The sequence below is a fragment of the Phascolarctos cinereus genome, unplaced genomic scaffold (assembly GCF_003287225.1).
Source record: "Phascolarctos cinereus isolate Bilbo 61053 unplaced genomic scaffold, phaCin_HiC Scaffold_3;HRSCAF=262, whole genome shotgun sequence".
In the NCBI taxonomy this organism is placed as follows: domain Eukaryota; kingdom Metazoa; phylum Chordata; class Mammalia; order Diprotodontia; family Phascolarctidae; genus Phascolarctos; species Phascolarctos cinereus.
Window position 1 is genome coordinate 239,714,983 of NW_027555736.1, and position 18,495 is coordinate 239,733,477.

Here is an 18,495-nt window from a genome sequence, read left to right on the forward strand (position 1 = left end):
AGATAAATACAATATTTGAAGTGGCTTTATAAGACTGTTACTTAGAAATCTGGTGGGGTTTTTTTTGCTTTTGATTTGGCATTGCCACTGGAATACTCTTCATTTAGTCAGGATCAACACTTTTTGCTTGAGTGCTAAATGCAAAATACTGTGCAAGGTGCTGAGTTTCACCATCTTTGTTAAGGACATTATGTGTAATCTTACTTGGAGAGACAAGACATTATTAATTACAATAGCTCACATCTAGCAATGTTTTATTAAGAATATTTACATAAATATTCAAGCAATAATATAAAGTAACATTGCTAGAATAAAGGCATGGCTTTTTGCTTGTCTCTTCCATACCTTATCAAAGTTAATTACCAATTTATTCTACCTATTCCCCAACTTCTTGGTCCTCAATTCTATTTTTCTCAACTAAAACAGAGAAAACATAGGCCACAAAGGTTAAATGATTAAAAGCTGAGATTTTTACATACTTAACAAAAAAAGGTTAATCTTTTTAGAGGAAAAAAAAAGAAAGAATTATTACTTCCTTAGCATGGCAAGAGCCAGAGTTGTTTTGACTGACTAAACATAAGGAAAAACATCACAGATGTAAAGGGACTAGTTAGGGACCTTAAACATCATCTCTCTGCCCTCAAAAATGAGTTCTATCTCATTTTACAGACAAGATAACTGAAGCCTTGAGAGTTGAAGTGTCTTACCCAAGAAAACACAGAACTATGATCTAAACCCCACTCCTTTTCTTTCAAATCCACCTCTCCTCCTATTATTCCCTATTGCTTCTTCATTCATTGTTTGAACTCTGCTTTGTTCAACTATTTCTGTTACTATCTTTGATCTCTATCTAGATTTGCAATGATAGTAGTTATCCTTTCCACATGATGTGGGTTAGGGATGCAGCACTCTTGTGATCTGGAAAATCTGTGTAAAATTTTTTGGCTCTCTTTCAGAGAAGTCTGAATTTTTTTCCTTTTCTTTTATTGGGTGTTTACAGTTACTTGTTATAAAATTTGGGTTGATATTACACAATACTACACACATTTTATGCACTTCTGAGTTTCTAAACTTTTCCTATATCATCTGCTGCACAAAACTCCCCCCAAATTCCCATTTAATTTCTATTATTGTATTGTATCATTACCTAAAAGTCAGATAGAATTGCTTTATATAATATTTCACAATTATGTAATCCCTTTACTATTTACTAAGCAATTTGTTCACAATCCATAAGACGGGGAGTGCAAATATAATTATTCCTCTAATTTACACATGAGAAGGCTGAGGTTTAGATTAACTAAATGACTTGTCCAACATCACTTAGCTACTATATGGTGGAAAAGCAGGAACCTTTTCTCCATCCCAGGAGGAAAAACTGAAAAGCCTGGAGTGACATCTTTGCAGATTATCTAGGAAAATGAAGTGTTCCTTGAAAAAATGGAAGAAAAGTTTCCACAAATAAATAAAGAAGAAAATGGAGCTGAAAAGGTAAGAGGGAATTCTCATATCAGAGTGGTGTTGCTGAGCTTGTAAGAAGGTAGGCAGATGTCTGTCATTCTTACTCCCTCACATCTTTCTGTGGGAGCCAAGCTACTCTTCTTCCCCTAGGTGTGACTTTCTGGCCTTTCCTGTGGTTCTTCCCCAAAGAATAGTGGTTTTTCTTTCAAACCAGGCCTCTGAAAATATAAAATCTCCTGTTCCCACTCTCACCTCCAAGCCAGCCTAGCTAAGTCACTGTCTGAGATCCTGTTGTTAACTCATCTGTCTAAAGAAACTCCATCAAAAGAATTCTCTCTGCCCTCAAAAATTGCAAAAATGAATAAATAACTACTCACTTTCTGACATCATGCCCCAAACCAGAAATCTCACTCTGGCAAAATACTGGGACATAAAACGTATTATACCTCTTGATATTGCATTCCAACAGTAACACATGAAGTTTAACAATGACAGTAGGTGAAAGTTTTTTATTTCCTGGGCATTTAAACATAGAAGGGTAAACAACCTTTCAAGAAACAAGTAAAGTTCTCTACTTCTGGGGGAAGACATCAGGCTCACTTTCTCTTAGAAGACAGGAAAGGAAATGGAAGAAGGAACTGAAGAATCATTGTCTTGTGTCACAGCCCAATCAGATTTAAGCAATACAAGATCTGGTCACAAGTCCCAAAGATGGGAGAAGCTAGATTATGAATCAAAGAGGCAGAAGAGGCTGGAAGATTTCTGCCTGAAGCTAACAGGAGATCCATACTTATCTCCTTAGTAGAGACACTTGCAGGAGGCGCGGCCAAGATGGTGCTACAATTTCTCCCCAGGGACAGAAATACTGTTGTCCCTTGCAAAAGCAGCAGTAATGTACTTGACATTTACCAGCATGTATCAAAATAAATACCAGTATTTAACATAAAAAGAATGATTAATCTAGTATCCCAAGATACTATAACAAAGGATAATTATTAATACTGAGGGTGAATCTGGCATCTGTTGCCCAAGTAAAGGAACTAGGAAGATTTAAAATGGGAAAGACCATGATTTGTTCATTGTTTCGTCACTTTTCAGTTGTGTCCAACTCTTTGTGACACTTTTTTTTTTTGCAAAGATACTGGAGTGGTTTGCCATTTTCTTTTCCAGGCTAATTTTAAAGATGAGGAAACTGAGGCAGAGTTAAGTGACTTGCCCAGAATCACACAGCTAGTAAGTGTCTGAAGCCAGGTTTAAACTCAGGAAGATGAGTCTTCCTGACCCCAGGCCTGGCACTCTATTCACTGTGCCACCTAGTTTTTTCAAGTATATTAAAGTCCATTTTGTTGAAGAAGGATTAGACCTACTCTGTTTGACCCCAGAAAGCAAAACTAAAAGCAATATAAAATTAGGAAATTTCAGATTTAAGGAAAAAGAAAACTTTCTAACAATAAGAACTGTCCCAAAGTGGAACTGACTGCCTCAGAAGTTAGTGGACATCCCATATTAGAAAGGATTAGATCAGATATTCTCTGAGAACCCTTCAAACTCTTTAGTTCTGTGATGTAAGATTTTTTAAAATAGTAATAGCTAACATTTATATAGTACTTACTATGTACCAGGTACTATGCTAAGCATTTTACAATTATTATCTCATTTGATCCTCACAACAATCTTATGAGGTACTTGTTATTATTATCATCCCCACTTTACAGATAAGGTCAAATGATTTGCCAAAGGTAATACTAGTAATAAGCATTTGTGGCCAGATTTCAACTCAGGTCTTCCTAACTCCAGTCCAAGGCTCTATCCACTGTGCCATCTAGCTGCCTTAATACCTTGAGCTAGTGGTACATATGCTAATTGGCATGGCTAGTTCAGACTATACAACACAGATAAAAATGTGCCATATTTTTATATTCATTATACATATATATATATATACATATATATGTGTGTGTGTGTATATATATCTATATATAGATACAGATATCTATATCTGTATCTATATCTATATATCTCCGATACTTCTTACTTTCTTTATAAAAAAGAATAGATACCGGTATTGCCTTTCTCTCTGGTCTGAAGTCAATCCTGGCAAGTGTTGAATGACTCGATGAACTTTCTTCTTTTTCATCTAGGTTATAAATAATTAAATCAAATTATTTTCAAAAAGTTCATATATTATGTCCTACAGGGTTGAACTAACCCTGTGACTTGATAAAAAAAAAAGGTTTATATATGACAGTGAATTAAAAGTGATATACTTAAGAATTATGAAAATGTTATGTAATCAGGGGCAGTTAGGTGGCACAGTGGATAGAGCACTGGCTCTGGATTCAGGAGGACCTGCGTTCAAATCCGGCCTCAGACACATAACACTTACTAGCTGTGTGACCCTGGACATGTCACTTAACCCCATTGCCTAAGCAAAAACAAAAAACAAAAAAAATGTTATGTAACCCTGAGCCCTAGGTTACAATTCGACAGCCCTTTATCCTATAAATAGGGCTAGGTACAGGGTCCAGACCTGTAATTTCACTGGTATAGGGAATTCCCAGATAAGGAAATACCCTCTACCAATGCAAGTCAGCATCTTCTCTGCAACTCAGTGTTAGAACAAGGGTGGGGGGGGGTCTTAACCTGGGGTCAGTGAACATTTTTTTAAATAGTTTAATAACTATACGTCAATATAATTGGTTTTCTTTGTAATCCTATGGATTTTATTTTTTTTAACTTTTTTTTTTTTGGTGAGGCAATTGGGGTTAAGTGACTTGCCCAGAGTCACACAGCCAGTGAGTGTCAAGTGTCTGAGGCTGGATTTGAACCCAGGTCCTTCTGACTCCAAGGCCAGAGGTCTATCCACTGTGTCATCTAGCTGCCCCTGGATTTTATTTTAGGCATTTAAAAACATTATTCTGAGAAGGGATCCATAACCTTCATTGGACTGCCAAAAAGGTCCATGACACAAAAACGGTTAAGAAGTACTGTCTTAGAGAAATGGCTACAGCAGACCTGCACAACTTGATAGCTAGGTAGGGACCAAAATTAAAATAGGCCAAACTTCTTCGGGCTGTACATAGGTTAGACTAGAGACAAACTGATGATGGCTGGTCTGTGGATAAGGTGATATACAGGAAAGTACACAGTGGGAACCCTATATTTTTCAGGGGCTGTCTGAATTCCTATGGTGGGCAACCCGTAGCCCATGGGCCATATGTTGTGCAGGCCTGGGCAACAGCATAAGAGGTTAACTGATTTATCTAGAGTTACAACCTGTATGAGGCAGAAGCAGGTTATAAACTGAAGACTTCCTGATGCCATGTTATCTCTATAATAGCTATCTTTATTGTGAATAACAATGAACCTGATTATTATTCCTGGTGAAATACAAACACACTTAACAAAAATTCAGCTTACAAGATGATCAGTGAAAGAGACAGTGGGGAAAATCGATATCCCTACTTAAAGTGATGATATGGGTTAGCTGATCTGCAGACCTATTAAAAGGAGCCAGCCTAAGAAGTATTAAGGGCCAAGTCCCTGCAGCCCAGACACTGCAATTCTGCTTTCCAATTTAATTCAATTCAATAACCACTTATTAAGTGCCTATTATGTGCAAGGCATTGTGATGTGTACTAGAAATAATTGTTGTTCAGTTGTTTTTTTTCAGACATGTCTGCATCTTCATGACCCCATTTGGAGTTTTCTTGGCAAAGATACTGGAGTGGTTTGCCATTTCCTTATCCAGTTGATTAAGGCAAACAGGGTTAAGTGACTTGGCTAGGGTCACACAGCTAGTAAGTGTCTGAGGCCAGATTTAAACTCAGGAAAATGTCTTCCTGACTCTGGGCCTGGCACTCTGTCCACTGTGCCACCTAGTAGCCCCTAACTATACTGATAATACAAAGTAAAAAATACAGTTCCTGTCACCAAAATGCTTACACTCTGCTGTAATTTACCTCCTAGTCCATAATTCAATCATACAACTCCAAAAGAAAAAAAATTATTTCTAACAGATATAATAATTTCCCCTATCCTGACAACTGTACAACCAGAGCACAGTTTCTGGTTGCCAGTTTAGTCTCCCTCAGAGAAAATACAGGTGCTTAAAATAGGAGGCTCATTTCCTTTTTGCCTTCAGGAAAGACCAGAGAAGCACCTTCCTCAGCCTAGAGAACAAAAATGGGCTCAATGTATTATTTATGGGATATCTCACATTGAAACCTATCAAAAGGGTTTCTAATTCTATTTTTTATTGAATAATCAACTTTTAAATTTTATAATGCTCTGTACAGTAAGAAGCAACATGGCATAGTGGATAGAGAGCCAGCCTTTGATACATGAGAAGAAAAATAAATGATTTAGTTGTAAACGGAGATTTTACCTGTTTCTCTTGGTTCTGAGAAATGTCTCTCATTCCTTACAGGTCTGACTAAGTTCTGAGAAGTATAAGGAAGAAAGGGTTGACTATTTTGAAGATTCTCATTTAGTACACGAAAATGTCCATGTTCTTCAAAAATTCTAAATAGAAAATTCAGTTAAAATACTAAAAATCAGTCAAGTATAACAGGAGTTAGAATAGAATTCGAAGTGTCCTTAGAGAAAAAGCATTGGCTATGGCATCAGAGAACCTGGGTTCAAAACCCACCTTTCCTGCACTATCTATGTGATGTTGGCAAATCACTACCCTCCATGGGCCTCAATTTTCTCAACTGCAAAATAAGAAGGCTTGATGATAAAGGGTCCTTTCAGTTCTAGATTCTGTGACTATGACTTTACAATCTAATCTTTTCATCTTACAGATGAGAGAAGTGAAATGGAAAAGGATTAAGTAACTTGCCCACAGTCACATAGTCAGTGGAAAAAATGAGGCCTAGATTTAGGACTTCTTATTTGCTTCTGTGCCATTTTTATAACACTATATTTCTTTATTTCTTCACAATTCAATTCAATTCAATAAACATTTGTTAAGTGCCTACTATATGCAAGGCACTGTGTTAAGCCCTGTGGATACAAAAAGAGACAGTCTCTGCACTCAAAGAGCTTACAATTTGAGCGGGACAAATATATACAAATGTACAAATATAGAAAACAAGCTCTATACAGGACAAATGGCAAATACTTAACAGAGAGAAAGCCCTGGAATTGAGGGGCTGAGGAAACCTTCCTGTAGAAGGTGGGATTTTAGTTGGGACCTTAAGGAAACCAGGAAGTAATTGGAGTGGATGAGGGAAAGTGTACTGGGCTTTCAAATGAAGCCCACAACTCAGATACACATACATACATTTCTTTTATCCACCTGTAAATATTTTACTCCCAATCTAGCTTTATAGTCTGCCTAATTCTCCCCCTTTATATGACACAACAGTACACAATGATAGATATAGAAAAGCCCTCCATAAAGAAAATTCTTCTCCCAATGCAGAGCAGCCCCTTCTCTGCAAGAGCACTAAGAGGTCACATAGGCACTATGTGAGATGGGGAACTTAAACCTCTTTGAACTTCCTCTCTCTAAGGCTGACTCTCTATCCACTATGCTGTACTGCTTTATAATACAGGAAACTGTATAATTTTACAGTCAGAATATTTCATTCACATAAAATTAAGCAAGTTACCTCTCTTTAAATTCTTTCATTTTTTCTAATTTTTCACTTTTTTCTTCTAGGATTTCTGAAAGGTTCTTCGTTTCTGAAATTCTTGCAGTCTGCTAAAAATTAAAAACACAAGGACATCAAAATAACTATTTTTGAAAAATGCTGAACCTACGTCAAATTTGTGGTAACTAATAAGCATTAAAATTCTACATATAACCATATTACTACTTTCTGTACTTCCAATCTATAGTTGAAAAAGTTTCCCATTTTGTTCTTTACAACTACACCGGCAAATTTAGTTTTTGAAAAACTTCTATACTAGCTTTCCTATAAACAGGAGGTTATAAGCAAAAGGCTATTGGTTTCTCCCATTTTTTAAAAAGAAAATGGCAGGCAAGTGGTGCACACCTGAAATCCTTGCTATTGGTGAAGCTGAGACTGGAGGATCTCTTGAGCTTGGGAGTTCTGAGCTTCAGTGGGTTAATCTAATCAGGTATATGGACACTAAATCTGGAATCAACATGGTGAGCCCCAGGAGTGAGGGTCACTAGATTGCCTGAGAAGGAGGAGCTGGCCCAGGTCAGAGACAGAGCAAGTCAAAGCTCATATGCTGATCAGAATAATAATAGCCCCATAAGTAACCCTTGCATACTCAGCTTGGGGAAGAAAGAGAGAGAGAAAGAGAGAGAGAGAAGGAAGGAAGAAGGGAGAGAAAGAAAGAATATGGTAGTGTTATCCTCAATATTAAATTATATACTATTTTATATTTCAGACTTGATATAAAATCGTTAACATGGATTTTTTAAAATGTAAAAAATCTTTAGTGTCACTAGGTTGTTATAATCTTAGAGAAAGAGAGGGAAGGAAGGAAAACAAAATCTTTGTAACAAATATGCATAATCAAGCAAAATAAATTCCTCCATTGGCCATATCAAAAAATATGTATCTCTCATTTTATACTCTAAGACCATCGATTCTCTGTCAAAAGATGGGAGTAGTTACTATTTTGAAAGGAAACTCCATGAAGATCTATTTAAGAAAATGAAAGAAAATCTCAAGCTCAGGTTGAATTATTACTGACTACACAGAATGGGTATGTATATTTGTATTTATTTGCAAAAACAAGGCCATTTGAACTAGCCCATGTGAAAATTTAAATAAGGCTTTTGCCCATATGTATACAAAAACATGACAAAATCTTAAAAATAATAAAATGTTCAAAGAAAACCTTAATTCCAACAATATTTTTTAAATTTAATTTTTAAAAGTGATTTATACCACTTCTGATTTCAATGAAGGGATTTGTTCTAATTTTTAATATCTTTTAAACTCTGTATCAAGTATTTCTCCATTTTATCCAACCTTAAAATGGACCATTTAAAACTACAGATCATAATTTATATCCAATTTACTTCTATATTAGTTGATATTAAACATCTACATCAAAAACCAGTACCTGATTCAAAAAATTAATTTTTCTTTCTATTTCATCTGTTTCTTCCTTCAGTTTACATGATTTGTGGATCAAAGTTGAAGCATATTTAAGGATGTCTTCAGTTTTAGATCTCAATTGAACACTTTTGTGTTAAGAAATCATTATTATGGGAGTACATTACATCTAAGATTTATATAGCATAACCAATTCTACATAAGATTATTTGTGAAAATTTAACATTTTACAGCTACAAAAACATTCATTTAAGCCTTTAATATATCATAGTTTTATAAATAATATTATTCTAGTACACTGAGTTTCAGCACATAAATTCATCGTGAAGCCAGAATTCCTTAAGGGTCGGCAAGATCTTTCTGGTGTATGTACTGCTACTGCTACTATGTTATTCACTTTAACAACTTACAAAATTAATTTCAATACTTAGGAAAATAAATTTAGTTAATAATGGTCATATAAAATGCCTAACCAACTGTCTACTTGAAAATAGACATAAGTCCAGTTCAAGCAGAAAATCTAAAAAGGGTATAGAGGGAGGATTTAATCTTATGCAAACTCCTACGGTGTGTACTGCTGTGTCATATAGTGGTGGAGAATTAGGCAGATTATAAAGTTGGGCTGGGAGCAAAATATTTACAGTAAAATAAACAGCTTCAACTTAATCATATATTATAAAATATATCAAATTACATAATCAACTTGTAAGATGTATCCTATTTACAAGTCTAGTTGAGAGATGTGTTCACAACAAACAAAAAACAACTTGTTACCAATATGTGAGGCATTTCTGAATTATTTTTGGAATCAGCACAAAATTAAGAGAATAAAAATAAAAGATATGACATGCATTAAAACAGCTTTAACCTGTTCAGACAAGCTACTGATGCTTTCAAATAGGGAAACAGATAAAGAAACCAACAGCGATGCAGACTATTACTATTTCCTATAGAAGCTTAATTAGTATATAGGAATTACTACAATGAGGACAAAAGAGCCTAAAAATTGTTTGCTCAACCAGCAAAATAAATAATCTCTTTGCTAGACAGCTGGGGAAAACATTTTTGTTAAAATACAAATTTATTTGAAAAATATCATGTAGGATAAAGGATTATAAACAATCTTGCTTCATAACTCAGCAAGAAGCAATTGAAGGAAGAATGACCTAAAGCTTGGCTTTTGACACCATGCCACAATTCTGAGGGTGGTTAGGGATCAATTCTCAAGCTATCTGACAGAGAAGACTATATTGAATAACTAGAAAATTCATAAATATTATTATTACCAGGAAAAGGCTATCAAGATACCTATGACTACCAACATACATACATAATTTATCATCTCATAAAATCTTTCAGAGAATAAATTACATATAAAGACATCATTGACAAAAACATGAGAAGGGAATAGGCGGTCTTTTTCATAAACAATACTATACAGCAGACTACATTTTTTACATTCACATAACTAATTGGAAGGTACAGAAGAGAAGATCCCACTGATTATTGTATAAAAGGCATTCTTCATAGAGCTAAATACCACTTTAAAAGGTCTCCTCCATCAAGCTATTTCCCATGTATATGTTAAGATCAGATAAGATACTTTGATAGATGCAACAGCAGAAATAATTTTGTTTGATGATTCTCTGATTATTACTATCAAAGCATAAAACTGGAAGAATTATCATCAAAGGTATTTGTCACTGTCATAGAGGTTGCACGGTATCCAAATCAAGAATTTTCTGTAGATGTTGAAGTCCTAGAGATGCTCTTGTTTGTGTCAGACTTTGTGCTAATTGATTGATAATACTATATAATGTGCATAATAGTACATAATACTACAGAGACTTCTAAATGAGATCCAAAACTATCCAAAAGAGTTCAACTCAACATTCCACAAAGGAAAAACAGAGCAGATGAAGAATGCCTATGATGTGCAATTGAATAGACAACCCATTGAATTGTTCTTTTGGCACACATATCTTGAAACATTGTCAATGGATAATAAATGGCCCATAACTAAAAAGAAGACAGGAAGCTGTATTGTATTTGTAAAATTGGGCAATGTTTTTAATGATCCTAAGGTTCTCCTTGAAACAAAAACTAATATGTTAACACCAATATTGTTCAGGGGGTGTTATGTGACTATGAATTCTGGATACCCAAATATCTGAAGAATAATAAGCTGTGGTACATATAATGAATCATATGCCCAAAAGTGATATAAAAGACATCATCCAAGAGATGTGAGGTGATCATACAATAAGAGATGAGCCCCTATATCACTTAGGACAGAGGGAAAATCCTAGAATAATTTGTGAGATGATACAGACAAGATTCATACAGGATGAGGCAGGGACAGATTGCAAATCCACATCACAGGAGAGAGTATGTAAGTCAATGAATCTATAAATCCATTTAAATTTTTAATTATTTACAACCATATTATTTGGAAAGAGTTTTCTTTTTCTAAGAGTATTTACAAAGCACATATCAAACAGATCCACAGGAAACAAATCATGACCTACATGGATGTCCATACTTCAAGCTAATTTAACCTCGGCTTGTATCTTAGGAGCCATGGTGCACACCACCTACAGGGTTTTCTCTTCCTTTGTCACTTTTTCTGGTTTCCTGCCACCTTTTTTACCCCATGCCTAAATTCTCTTCTTTACCATTCCCTTCCTCATCCCTTTACCTACCTAGCCCCAATTCAATTTAATCTTATCCTTCCCCTTCATTCTATTCTCCTCTGCTTGCTTTTATCATTTTACCTTTTGTCCCATCCCATCATATTCCTGCTCCATAATATAGCTTTGCTCCCCGCCTCTCCTCTAAGGGGTTAAAGAATGGGTAGGAAGCATAAAATACAGCAAATGAAGAATGGGGAACTAATTAGGCCAGAGTGGAAGACAGAGAGAGACCACTGTCTACAGGTGAGAAAACTGGAAAAGTAACAGAAGAGTTAGGGAAACTGGCAAGGTTTGGAAGAGCAGGTGACAAGAGAAAATACAAAGAGAATGGACAAAAGAGTGGGTGATAATGGAGTAGGAATGCAGAAGAGATGTCAAATGAAGATGTTTTTCTAGTGGTAAGAGATCAAGCAAAGGGTTATGGAGTTGGGAAAAGGGTAAAAGTTCACTGTCAGGGATGACTACACTCTGCTAATCAGGCAAAATTTGGACCAATCAGGAGACACATAAGAAAGTCAGGGAGAGAAACAGCTTCTACTGCACTAAAAAACAATTATCAGTCAATATAACTGAAAGCTTTCTCTCAATATGATTGAATATAATATAAAAAACTGTCATTAGAAGCCATATAGACTATATCATTTTATGTCTTCTTGAGTTTGCTTCTCCTGAATACATAAATACATACATATATGTAAATAGACACACACATATACATATACACACACATATATATGGATACCGTCAAAGCTTTTTAAGTATTAATTTGAAAAACTATATCTATTCATTGTTAATGAAATAATAATTACTTATGGTTCTAAGTGAAACATTAAAAATTAAAATTCAGAAATAACTATCTAATTAAAAATTGGAAACACAGGTGTGGATACATTTGTAACGTCCATTGAGTAAGTGATTTAAAAGGAGCAGGCGCTGAAAAACAAGGTTATATTTAATATTAACTCACAGTGTTTTTTTGTAAATACAATATATTAATAATACAGCTATTTTTGTACCTAAAAGTTCCATAAGAATAGTTTCCTTAATTTTACATTGCTCAGTACATGTTAATATTCGTTTTTTTATTTCTTCCACTTCTGCTTTATTCTTATAATACTCTTGAGCAAGAGGAGTTTCTGAATACTTCTGCTGGTATTGCTTCAAGATTTCTTTATACTGTCTCACATAATCCTGATACATTTTTCTGTTAAAACAAAAAAGAGGAAATTGCTAAACAATATGGAAGATACATACATGAGTAAACTGGTAAATAATTTTTCATTGCTTTCAAAATAAGTAGATAAAACATTGTAGATGCAAAAACAGTAAGTATACTATTCAATTAAGACAAACATATTCTAATTATGCTCCTATATAATCATAACACCAGATATCATCCCATGTCACTTTGGAAGCATTATTGAATTATCCATAAATTTATACTTTTAAAATATCAGCAAAATGGACGCTCACAATACACATGCCGACAATCCCTTCCCTATTATTAATAATGCCAAATCCCAGTTCCAAGAGCTTGTCAGCCTCTCTCCCTCAGCTACTATACTGACTGTCCTCATCTACTCAGAGGTGGTCCAGACCTCAGATTATCAATCCTTCCCAAAAGGCACATTTTAGACAACATATGTAGACATATAAAACCTAGAAAAGCAGCATATTCTTTATAATGACAACACAAACAATCCCAATGAGAAAGAAAAGGAGACTGAAAAGAGAGACCAATGTGAACATATAGGCTGTCCCAAAAGTCTAGCTTAAAACTACTAAGACTTTCGGGACAGTGTATATAGTCAGATAACAAGCATTTATCAGGCACTTACTATGTGCCAATAAGCACTGGAGATACAAAGAAAGGCCAAAAGCAAAGTCTCTGCCCAAAAGGATGGGGTTTTCATTCACTAGAAAGTTGATAATTTGCCAGTTTAAATAGTATTTTAAGGCAACTTTCCCTAGATAATGATAAAGTCAATCTTAAATTGTTTTTGACTTGTGTATGTCATTACAAACAGAACATAATGGAAGATGCCAGTGATTATCTTGGTTTACACAAAATAATAACCCAGAACAGAAGGGCCAAACCTCTATCCAGCAAAGTTAGAGGAATCTCTAACTTGAGGGCCCTGAGCTTAGGACTTTATCAGTAACCTGCATTAATCAGATTCCCAAAATAACAGAAAAATTAATCCACATCCAGCCTTCACACTCACACTTCATCTGTGCCCTCTGCCCCTCTAACTGCATATGGATAGGGCCATGAACTCTAAAACCTCCATTTAAGGAGGGGACTTATTTTCTACCTAACTGCCCTGCCTTGGGATTTTTCTTAACTTCTCCATCATGCTTCTGCCCAAGTGTCTTCCTGAGGCTACCCACTTTTCAGCCTTCTTTTGTGTGTTATCTCCCTCCATTAGGTTGTAAGCTCCTTGAGGGCAGTTGCTGTCTTTCTTTTTTGTATGTATTTGTATACCCAGAGATTACACAGTGCCTGGCACATAGCAAGTCCTTAATAAATGTTTATTGACAATTAACTAAACAAAATATTTGGTTTCTTCATTCTTACAAGTTTTCAAAATAAAATTATTAACTTTCCTTCACTAATATGGTCCTAATCTGATAACTCCTCATGGTATGGAGATAATGCAGTTCTTCAAAGTTATGCCATCAGAATGAATGCCCTTCTAAGGAACTAAGACAGGAGCCATTGAACCATGGGTTTACTATGATGTCCCAAAGGGACCATGAGGATCAGTAAGTGGTTGTTGGATCATCCCAAAGAATAAGTCCTTCAGTGCTAAGCCAGAGCACATGCTGCACACTGGAAGGGGCCAGGGCACATAATCACACCCCCACTACATAATTAACATATGAAACATTCTTCTCTTCTAATTGTGCTTAAAGTATAATTAATATTCACTCCTAAAACATCATTTTACATGTGAGGATTATGTTACATTCAACATTATCATACTCTTATTTTGTTTTATCATCTATGAACTACATCCAATACCTTTCTTTTCCTTAACAATACACAACTCACCAACTAAGTAAAGTCCACAAATGGGTGGAAACAAAAAATACTGTTTCTAATCCTCCAGAGTTTAAATGTAAAGACCATCAGTCAAAAAAAAACATTCTTGCTACACTGATTGCTCTTAGAAAAGGGTTCATAAACAAAGGTCTATTTGTGCATATAATAGGCTACATGGTATTTGGAAACATGGAAGCTGAAGCACACTTCCACATAGTCCCAGAGAGCAGCCAGGATTCCCAGACTGACTGTAGAAAACACTCCTGGCCCACGTGACATGGAAAGAGTCCATTTTGTTCTCTGGATCTGTGGGTTGATTCAAATATATTAAGATTTGTGAATGAAAAGAGATGCCCATGGTCTGAAAACTACATGCCTATATTTATATCATGCTGATGCACTCATCTTCTGACAATCTACATGTGCTCATATTCCATCTAAATGTTCCATATTTTTATGTGTACTTGGCTTTGCTCCAAGGACATGTGTACAAAAACGCTAAGGAGACCTAGGGTACAGAGATCCCAACAGTGATGCCAGCTGTCATTTTCCTCTCACACTTACACAGCTTTTGTAGCACACCCTTTGGAGGTCATTGATCTATAGCCTTAGGATTCAGTTGCTAAACATCAGAAGCAATATAATCCACAAAGAAGAAGTGCTAACACACTTACTTTTTAAAATCTCCTCGAACACACAAAGTGTTTTCATTTCAATTAGCATTCTTACAATGTCTTATTTCTTATTATTAACAATTATATTGTTTATTGATTTGAATTAGCATTGTACAGTACTTGTCTTTTTCAGTAGTTTCTTGGTGATTCCGAAGTTGGTCCTGCAAATAAACTTCATGTTTATGAAGAATATCACGTGTCAGCATCCAGCTGTGGAACAATTTTATATTCATTAAGAGCATATCAGATGACGATAACAAAGGTAATTTTAGAAAACAGATGTACCCAATGGAGGGTGTCAATTTTCTTCTCTTTGAGATGACTTTCACAATTTCACAGAGGAAAAGCCTCCATGAGCTTAAATAAGAGAAGATAGCACCCCATACTCTGTTTATGTATCCATACACAAAAGTGGGGTTGTTTTGTTTTTTGGCTAGGCAATAGGGTTAAGTGACTTGCCCAGGGTCACACAGCTAGTAAGTGTCAAGTGTCTGAGGCCAGATTTGAACTCAGGTTCTCCTGACTCCAGGGCTGGTGAGCTATCCACTATGCCACCTAGCTGCCCCCAAATGTGTGTGTGGTTTTTTTTAAAAAGACTATTTCCTTTCATATGCAAACTGGTTTGGAAATGTGGATGGGAAGAGGCAACTATGAAGAAAGCTGCCTACGAAAGTATTGCTATGCTATTTCAGCTCCAACGTGCTTTGGTTTCTTTCTAACACCCAAAAGCCAGTTTTTCTTTGTCACCACATATTTGAAACATTAACTCAATATTTCTTTTGGAGCAGCCACTTCAGAGAACTGCGTAGGGGGTGAGGAGAGATTTTATTCTATCCTATAGAAACTTAGAAAGGCTTGTTGTTACATCTTCCCAAACTAAAAGGAGAAAACCAAACCCAGTGTCAGCTCCAGACAATTAAAGAGTGAAATGACAATATGAAATACATTTTTTTTCTTTACATGGCCTGGCCGGAGTCAGGGTGGTGGGGACTGCGGGGGAGAGGACGCTACTAATATGAAAAACTCAAAATCTTACAGCAGTTTCCACTTTAAGTATTAGATAGATTCTGCCCATTACTCACTGTTTCATCTCACTACTATATCCCAGTGCCTTGAAATTCGCCTAAATCTAGGTTTCTGTCTTTCTCTTATGTTGATATCCAGATTTTCTTCCATTTTCCCAGTAGTCCTTATATAAGCCTTGCAAAATACTTCCCACTTACGTTTTTTCACTCTGGGACATCTAACCTATAGTGACCCACTGTCATGATAAAACACTATTTTCAAAGAAATGATTTTATTTTCAAGCACAGAATATAACAAGGATTCCACAATTATTTGTATATAGGCACTCAATATTTTGACATAAAAATAGGTATCAGTAAAATAAAGTAAGTTAAAAACCTAGTATTGACAATATGATTATCTGACATAATGCATAGAAATATTTTAACTTAGAAGAATTAACTACTGGACCCAGAAATTAAATGTTGAAGGAATCTTTAATTTCCTGAATATTTGTTTGTAAAAGCTATTGATTTTTAAAAAGGATTCTCTTCATTTACAAAGAAGATCCTGAAAATGGATAGAGATAGAAATTATTTCTAACATTTTACTCAAAAATAATCTTGTATTCACTAAATTATCTAAAATTTAGAGTTAATAGGGCTTGGTTTAATGGGGTCTAAATTAATGAAATATTGCTGTACATTCTTTTCCACATTGGTAAATGACTTTAAATATTTATACCTGATCAACTATTCCATTTGTCAATGCAGGATACTTCCTTATGTCCCTACAACTTCCAGAGACATAGTTTTAGCTGTTACCCTTATTTAGAAACCCTAAATAAAAGAAATTAATAACAAAAATAAAATTTCATCTCTATCAAGTACTTACTTGGTATACTCATTCTTCATATATTTGATATGCTTACTGTAATGAGCAATTTCATCATCAATTGTGTTTATTTTGTCTTGTAGAATAAAAATATTCCTCTTTTTTTCTCTTATATTTTCAGAGAGTACTGAAAACAGAATAAATATATTTTACCTAAATACACTTATCAGAGGGCCAAAATAAACTTACATGTTAACTGATCTCACATAAAAAAACTTATTATTTAATGACACTATGAAATTGAATATATTCAAGGATGATGCACAACTTCTGAATTCAGAATGAATATCACACATACCATTAAAACATATAGCCACTATCCATGAAGTTCTCACTCATTCCAAATAGAGTAATACAAATGAAAATATTAAAATTAAGCCAAAAATTCTTAATACTCTGCAATTTTAGACTGTGGGAAAAGCAAACAAATTCATGTTTTTCTGAAGAATCAAAAACTTAACGGCTTTTTTCTTTTATCAGTCTTCAATCACCATTTTAAATTTTATATTTATTGATATCTTTTGTTTTTATATCATCTTCATTTCTAATTATATCACCACTTCCTCCCTTACCCAGCAAGCCATCATATTTAACAAAACAATATTTAATACTTAAGTTCTTGTTGTATACTATTATAATGTTTGTGTCACAATTACTCAGTGATTTAAAGCTATACTGAATGAGACAAAAGCATGGCTGCATTCAGATGAAGCCATTCTTTACTGAGAGAATGCTTTTTTCATTTTCCTCTTTTTGTCTAGACCTTAAGTATTAACACAAATAAAAAGGACGTATCACATAAAACTACTTACAAGTAATCTGTTGTTTTGCTTCTTCCTTAGCATTTGAATCTTGCTCAAGTTGGAAAACTAAAACAGACAATTTTTTTGGTTCACTTCATTGGTAAAATTTATTAAAGAATAAAACAAAAGGCCATCATTATTTTTTAATTTTACTTTGTAACTTACCCAGTTCTAGCAAAAGTTTGTCTAAAGCGATAAATTGGTCATTCATTTTGGATACTTTGGGGAAAAAACAGGGGAAAAATCCATTACTAACAATTATGAGAGAATTTTCTGAAAGTAATATACATTCTTATATTCTAAGTTTTTTGTTTTTTTGGTGAGGCAATTGGGGTTTAGTGATTTGTCCAGGGTCACACAGCTAGTAAGTGTCAAGTGTCTGCTCTAAGGTCAGATTTTATCTCAGATCCTTCTGACTTCTGGGCCGGTACTCTCTCCACTGCGCCACCTAGCTGCCCCTCTAAGTTTGTTTTTTTTAAGTTACTACTCCTCCCTGTCCCTGAACAACAACAAAACAAACATTTCTAAAAGAACAAGTTTTTGAAACTATTAATAAATACAGAGCCCTCAATGGTAGAGAAAATGTTTTAATAGCTAAATCAACCAACAAGTACTAGACAATATATTAGGTCCTGGGAATATAAAGACAAAAACCAAACTGTCTCTGCCTCAAGGAGTTTATAACCTATCAGAAGCAACCACATGCACACATAAATAAACAGAAGCACTAGCATGTAGGTGGGGAGAAATCATTAGCGACCTCATGCCATAAGTAGCATTTGAGCCGAACTTTCAAGGAAGCTAGGGATTCTCTGAGGTGAAGATGAAAGGAAAAAACATTCCAAGCAAAGAAGATAACCTGTATAAAAGTTT

At 34.9% G+C, this 18,495-nt stretch overlaps 1 protein-coding gene across 1 annotated transcript in view; it reads right to left on the reverse strand.

Annotated features, from left to right (window-relative positions):
* The window catches only part of CUNH14orf39 (chromosome unknown C14orf39 homolog), a 36,753-nt gene extending 18,872 nt beyond the window's left edge, over window positions 1–17,881 (reverse strand). Inside the window, exons 1-10 of the mRNA XM_020986535.2 lie at window positions 17,788–17,881; window positions 17,632–17,688; window positions 16,820–16,946; window positions 15,041–15,130; window positions 12,217–12,404; window positions 12,091–12,133; window positions 8,515–8,635; window positions 7,080–7,171; window positions 5,849–5,985; window positions 3,522–3,598 (exon numbers count right to left, since the gene is read on the reverse strand). Coding sequence (XP_020842194.1) covers window positions 3,522–3,598; window positions 5,849–5,985; window positions 7,080–7,171; window positions 8,515–8,635; window positions 12,091–12,133; window positions 12,217–12,404; window positions 15,041–15,130; window positions 16,820–16,946; window positions 17,632–17,688; window positions 17,788–17,833 — 978 coding nt within the window. The 5' untranslated portion in view covers window positions 17,834–17,881. The remainder of the gene's footprint in view (window positions 1–3,521; window positions 3,599–5,848; window positions 5,986–7,079; window positions 7,172–8,514; window positions 8,636–12,090; window positions 12,134–12,216; window positions 12,405–15,040; window positions 15,131–16,819; window positions 16,947–17,631; window positions 17,689–17,787) is intronic.
* Between the last annotated feature and the right edge of the window lie 614 nt (window positions 17,882–18,495).